A 7,419-nucleotide genomic window follows, 5' to 3' on the forward strand; every position below is an offset into this window, starting at 1 on the left:
ACTTGACTTGACTTGACTAAAATGTGGGGATGCTGCATCTTTCTTGGAAGAAAATAAATATAATGCTCACCCAGTTACTGACTGAGCGACAAAGCAAATGGGGAAATGGTCTCCCAGGTCCTCTTGAACAGGAGTCCATCTGATAACATACTCATCATGTGTGGTCCTGTGCTTGGTGATGTTAAGAGGTCCACTGATGAGGACATCATATACTCTGTATACAAAGATGAAACAAACATGTCCCGATTTTATTATAATCACTGACTTTTTTGTATATCTGGCTTTCTAAATGCAGATATTTGCCAACACCAGCCTACATTGAATTGAATTGAATTGAAAACCTTTATTTATCCCCGAGGGGAGATTCAGATGTCCTTTACAGCATTAACAGCATAACAGCAATTTAAAAACAGCAATTAAAAAACAGTTTATACATAACATACATAACATACACTTATTAGTTGTTAAAAACAAGATGGACAAGTACACAGGGATAAAAAGAGCTAAAATAGGACTAAAAATAGCTTAAAAAAGTGGTGAAAAAGAAAAAATGTGTTTTTACGATTAATTGCGAATATTTTCATGTTGAGCTATAGATGAGATCCTTCCTTCCCAGCCCTTCCCAGAGACAGTCGCATTTCTCTCCTCTCCCCAGGCTCCTCAAGGCCATTCCTACTGCCGCCTCTACTGCTCCATGAAGCTCTGTGCTTCGTGCCGGTTGCCGGACTATACTCAAATCAACTCGAAATGGATCTAATCATTGGATTGCTTATTTTCGTCAAGAAGCAGAATAAGGCTAACCCTCTCTGCCTCTTGGGACATCATAATCGGGCTACCAACTTGAAGACGTGGTCATTTTTGGATTATCGAAGCTTTTGGACTGCAATAAGAAGATTTTGGATCTGTTTACCGCGGACTTACCAAAATGAACTGATTAAGACACTTGGACACTTGGACTAATGCATTCAGTCATTTGGACGGAGTTGTTAAAACTCACTCCACTCAAATCAAATTTAAAGTGACGTGGCTGGGAGAAATGTTGCCAGTTCAGCCAAAACAAATTCCTGGACCAAGGTTGAACCAGGGAGCTGCTGGAGTCGAAGGCCCTCTGGCAGATAAGAGTGGCAAGCGGCCCCGCCCACCCCCAATCCCTATACCCAATCCCCCCTCCCGCGTGTACGCCCGGCGCCTATCCCACGTGATGGTGACGGCAGCCGACTAGTACGCGTGCTGGAGGGGGGGAGCCTAAGACTGTTTCATCACCAAAGTCCTATCCCCCAGCTGACGGCATTGTAGTTAGTGTCATAAATCCCTGCCCCTCCCGTTGCTGCAACTGTGGTTTCTGAGCTGTATGTGTATGTCACTGGAATTTCCCCGTGAGGGATTAATAAAAGATACCCTTATCCTTATCCTTAGATTGTGGATGAATACGCACAGAAAGGTACACCATGCAAATAGTAATGCTTTATTTGTTTTAAACGAGACGATTTAGAAATGGTCAATGGGGAATTACATTGCGTTTTTAAGATGGTGGACCGGCCGGAAACAGCAATAACGTAACCACTACACCTCCCTATTTCCCTTACATTGCGTTTGTAGCTTGTGCTTTGACTCTTATCTCCACCTCCTGGTTGACTTCAGCATGGAGTCGCTCCCCATTTCTGGGTGTTGGGTGCAGGAACTTGGGAAAATATACTCCATCAACGCAAGATGGAGCAGCTGAATCCACTGCAATTCAAATGGAGATAAATGTAAACACCAAGATACATGTTTCCCTGCATATAACCAGTAGCCTGTTTAAGCCCTAGCCATATTTTCAGAAAATTTGCCTAAAAGTACATACCTAGGTAAATGGAAGATTTCTCCACTTCTACAAGGTTCATTTGCATGTTTTTGGTATCTAGGGACATCTATAAACCTCAGGGAATGTATTCCCAGTGTCACATATATTGTGTATGTTACTATGCTTGAGTAAATTGTAATGAACCAAAGGAGAATATTAATTATTATTATTATACTTTTTTTTCCATCTTTCACTGTGAATAACACTATGCTAACATTGACCAGAATTGCCACTGAGCTCATTCAGCACCTTCTTGAGATCAAGTGTACAAAATATCAAAGCAAATGATGATTTACAGGAGGTTTTGTAGATACAGTACAGAATTTTGCCATCCGGACACATGGCCATTGAAATATGAATATAGAATATAAAATATCAGGCCTATAAATGACCTTATTGTGGCCAAGTCATACATCTATGGATCGGGCCTAATCTCGTCTTTCCAATGGCAGAGTTAAATCTGGATTTAGTAAACAGAAATGTGAGTAAACACGTATACAGTATGTGTGTGTGCCAGGAGTGCTCCTTATGCATCCTCACCAAGCCACCTGCATAAGCTATAGATTTATATAGAATTTGTTGAACTTATCCTTTGTGTCTATTGTCATTTGTGTGGGTTCAACTCGTGAACAGTAAGATGAGCTGTGGAATGTTTCTTCACTGGCTCTTACGATGTGCACACTAAGCAATGTAATACATAAATAAAACCAACAATAAAGAATAACAATAAAGAAGAAGACGGTATATGGACTATTAATATAGTATATTCCACTATAGCTATATCCGTGAGATTTGGTTTAATTCTTATTTATTTATTTCACAATACCTTGTTGAGTCATGACTAATGCAAAACGTAATTTTTAATGATACAGATTTTGTCGTATTTATTATTATTATAATTGGATGTCTGTAGAATCGACGTGAATGCAATCACCATGATTTCACCCAAATGAAGCCCTTAGAAACACGGGCACACACTAGTCTGTCCAACTTACAACTGCCTTTCCACGTTCATAAATCCTGTTTGTAGCTATGAACGAATCTCCGTAATGAAACTGTTCAATCATGCCAAAATCGGCCCGAGAAGTTCGTAAGTCGAGTTACGAAGAAATGAGTTCGTAACCTTCTCGTAAATCCATTCGAGCATGACGTGACGTCTATTATCTTTACCAGATAATCTACCATATAATTGTATCTAACTGCTCCAAAATACAGTATACTATTGATTGATTGATTGATTGAAAATTGTATTAACAGATTGCAGAATGGGTACAATACAGTACGGCTCAATACACACAATTGTTAAGGGGATGCAGACCAGAGAAAGACTTTCATCTTGTTTACATCAGGGTCCCCCATTTTCAATTCATCATAAAATCACAGTACCTGAGCTTTACCATGACATTGCATCTTTCTATTTATCAATCATTACGCTGTGTATAAAATGCCATGCAAGTACAGCAGGAGAGGATGACTTACCAAGGAGAGAGAACTGCAAAGGAAGTTTACTGAGGGGAGGAGAGGAGGCAGTCGGCCTAGTTGTGGTAGTAGATGTACTCAGTGGAGACCTGACAGATGAAGAACCATTTGTGTAGGCCAGGGAGATGTTATGTGTTGGGAAGTCCTCCACCACCATCTCAAATCCATAGACACCAGGTCTCACGGTGTGGTTATAGTGTAATGTGCAAGAGCCCTAAAAAAGGTTAGATACTGCAGTTGGTTGAAGCAAAAAAAAATAAAAGAAAGTATTTGATACGGCACTGAAAATATTGATTTGCTAACCAACCTGATTAATGTGAAATCCTGAGGGTTGGCTGCACCTGTTACACTCTGTTCCTCTGGCAGTTCCATATCTGCACAAGACCTGGTCCCCATCCGGGTCAAAGGCCATCAGGTTGTATAATCTTGGGCAATTCTGACGAACTCTGAATACATTTGTTAACACAAGCAGAAGGTAACAGTTAGTCACCTGAATAGAAGTCCAAGAGTCACTTACAGACAAGAATAAAATCAGAAGGTTGGAAAAAGCAACCAACTCTGTATGTGCAGTGGTGCGTTGGTGATTTCATACCTGGTTGCACTGTGTTTTAATGACGCCACGTGCATAAATGTTCCCTCGCATGCGCACAGAATAAAGACAATGCCTAATTGCCTATAGGAATGGAATGTAACACATTTCATTCACAAGTTGTGTGAATGTATCTGAGGACGTATTAACACACCTGACGACCTGAGCTATTGTTATGCAAAGCAGCCAGGTGGGTACTTGGTGAGTTGGCGCATCAGTCGAGTGCAGTGCATTCCTGCATGTGTGCACGCGCGTGCTTCTGCTCACAGACCCGTGACCAACGCACCCCTGTGTATGTGGAGCATGACACACTACCCCAAGTGCCTTATCATGATAAGCATTTATCCATGTCAGAATTCTAGAAAGACAATGTGGAAATGACTGTTCAGTTCAGTCAGTATTTGTGAACAGGCACCACGACTCTCTCCTAAAGCTAGAAATCAGCAATGCTAGAATATAAACCAAATTTGCATTTCATTGTCAGATTTTACATTCTGTGACATCACCAGTTAGAGGGTTCTCTATCTGATTTCTAGCCTTGGGAAGAGTGGTGCATGTTCACAAATACTGACTCAACTGTTCTTGGGCACAGGAAGGACACAGTATATGAATTCTTAAATGGGTGGCATTCCCCTTTAAGCAATTATTTTTAAGAAGGATACAAGATGGCTGCCACAAAACATTTGTGAATGGGATGTGTCATTTCTAATCAAATGGTTACCTTGTATTCTATGTATTCCAAAAAATGGCCCTTTCTTATTTCAGGTTAGTATGGTATTTGAAATGATGACCCAAGGCAAAAGGTTTCAGTATGAACAAATACTCTGAGAAATTAATTCCATTACCGTAAGAAAGGCAGAATGGCGATATCTGGAGATCTGTTTGGTTCCCCAGTATCAGATCTTGTTCCCAAATCCACGTGTGTCAGTAGTCTCCAATGTCCAACATTGTTAACCGTGGTGATCCAACAACAGCTTCTAACGCTGGTGTGTTGAAACAGAAGAAAACAGTCACATTCCATAAGTAAACATCATCACATCATAACTGGTCTTATAATTCCATCATCTGAGTGAAATAACCCACCTCAGTTCAAAAGGACTGTTAGTTTGAACAACTCTTGTCACGACTCTCTCGGATTCACACCACGAATTTTGTCCAGTGGCGCGGTCGATTCTTCCTCTTTGACTCCTGACTACAGACCCACAGTTGCCAAGGGAACAAGAGTAGGAGGGGGTACCACAGAAAGTACGCATGGCCCACCTGAAGCGAATATCCACCTGTGGAACAAGATCATTATGTGAATGTATAATAATGTAATAGGAGTTTCCTGACATTGTGTAAGTGAATAGAGAAGGGTTCCTGCTGTTACATATTGTTGGAGTGCACTTGGAGGACCACCATTTGTTACATTGCATTACCAGTTGGCTCCAACTGCAGAAAAGTCCAACCTCCTACTAGGAAGAATACAATGGAACCGCACTCAAAGTACAAATTCCAACTAGGAAACTTAAAAGTAGAATCTGTATTGTCCACAACCGTGGGCATGGACTGCTGCCAATTGGCAAATGGACTGCATTTATATAACAGCTTTTATCCAAAGCGCTTTACAACTTATGCCTCACATTCACCCATTCACTCACCCATTCACTCACCCATTCACTCACACATTCACTCACACATTCACACACAGACGGCGGAGGCGACCATCATGCAGGATGCCGACCTGCTCATCGGGAGCAGTTAGGGATTAAGTGTCTTGCTCAAGGACACTTCAACACAGTTCCCGGGAGGAGCCGGAGTCGAACCCGGGAACCTTCTGATTACCAGACGACCGTTCTACCTCCTGAGCCACTGTCACCACATTTGTGCCATCTGTCACCACAATGACTGGAGCACATAACGGCTGGTGAACTGTTAGGACTATCTGACTAATAAACACCAAGAGGAGCGTTGTCTCTTGAATAGTTCTGAAGCAGGTGTGTGTGCAGCGCTGTGGCAGCGAGACCCACAGCAGTCGACTGAAAAGTGGCTAGAAGCTAAATATGCTTTGTAACAGAACAAAGCACTTTTTTATTTATTTATTTATTTTTTGATATGTTTGCACAAATCTTACAGTAATTTCAATATATATATATATTTTTTTTTTAATATTTTATTTATAGCATTTTCGGTCAACGCAGGACCGACAGAGGAGAGAGGGTGACACGGGAAGAGAAGAGGGGGAGACATGCGGCATATGGCCACCGGGTCGGGGAATCGAACCCGGGGAGACCGCTTCGCGACTCAGCGTGCTATGTGGTGTGCTACTGGAGCGCCCAGTCATTTTAAACCTTTAACGTACCATCAAACAATTTAACGATTTGTATTTTTTTTTTCTTTTTTTTCTTTATTTATAAACATACAAAACGAACAAATTATTTAACCACAGACATCATTCGATGTATGACATAACAATTGGCTAAGCCATAATCACACCAACCAGACATAGAATATATATACATGTACACAATACAAATAAAACACAGGTACCATCAGATCAGATCCTATTTCTCACAGTGATCATTGATATTACAGAAACAGAGCTTTCATTCGGCTCCAGGCCGTTCAGTTAGCTGTAAGAAGTGATCCCACACCTCAGCAAAGATATCCTCTCTCCCTGCAACTCTATGTCACCCTTTCATATGATGCCGTCCAAAACATTAATTCCATACCAAGCATTCTTTGTAAATTTTCTTTATACAAAAAAAGTTTTTAGCTTCTGTTTTAAGGGTGCAACATTGTCACTATTATCATTATTACTTTGCACTTTGTTCAATATTTTATTATTATTATTATTATTATTATTATTATTATTATTATTATTATTATTATTATTATTATTATTATTATTATTATTATTATTATTATTATTATTATTATTATTATTATTATTATTATTATTATTATTATTATTATTATTATTATTATTATTATTATTATTATTATTATTATTATTATTATTATTATTATTATTATTATAATAATCCTACCTACCTGTACCCCTCCATGCTGCAATTACACTTGAATTTCCCCAAGGGGATTAATAAAGGAAAACTCGACTTGACTATGCTATTTATTATTATTATTGTAATATTGTTAATATTATTAAGTTGAATCTCTCACCTTAAATGTTCCATTATTTATTCTTTTGGTGTTGAAGGTCACGGAGCCGCCAGTGTAATGACTTGCAGACGCCAATGAGGCCAGTAGCTGGATTAAGAACACCAGTGTAGAAGAAGACATGGTGCCTGAAACTCAACTCCCTGCTTCAAATATCTGGTGCTGTGTCTCTCATCCACCATCCTTTTATATCATCTCTCAGGTCACGACAGCACATTAGAATGCAGAATGACTTGTAAGGTTAGTGCCTGTCAGTACATTTTTCTTTGGCATTTTTTTTTCTTCTGTCCACTTCATATTTAAGCATTACATCACGCGCAGGAGTGTGTTTTACTAATAATGCAGAATG

At 39.7% G+C, this 7,419-nt stretch overlaps 1 protein-coding gene across 1 annotated transcript in view; it reads right to left on the reverse strand.

Moving 5' to 3' along the window:
* The window catches only part of LOC311236418 (uncharacterized protein), a 31,732-nt gene extending 24,515 nt beyond the window's left edge, over nt 1-7,217 (reverse strand). The window contains exons 1-7 of the mRNA XM_084324096.1: nt 7,074-7,217; nt 4,995-5,188; nt 4,757-4,894; nt 3,630-3,768; nt 3,323-3,536; nt 1,587-1,728; nt 71-214 (exon numbers count right to left, since the gene is read on the reverse strand). Coding sequence (XP_084180222.1) covers nt 71-214; nt 1,587-1,728; nt 3,323-3,536; nt 3,630-3,768; nt 4,757-4,894; nt 4,995-5,188; nt 7,074-7,193 — 1,091 coding nt within the window. The 5' untranslated portion in view covers nt 7,194-7,217. The remainder of the gene's footprint in view (nt 1-70; nt 215-1,586; nt 1,729-3,322; nt 3,537-3,629; nt 3,769-4,756; nt 4,895-4,994; nt 5,189-7,073) is intronic.
* Nucleotides 7,218-7,419: the final 202 nt, after the last annotated feature.

This window comes from Notolepis coatsorum (assembly GCF_963971535.1).
Source record: "Notolepis coatsorum genome assembly, chromosome: 11".
Taxonomy (NCBI): domain Eukaryota; kingdom Metazoa; phylum Chordata; class Actinopteri; order Aulopiformes; family Paralepididae; genus Notolepis; species Notolepis coatsorum.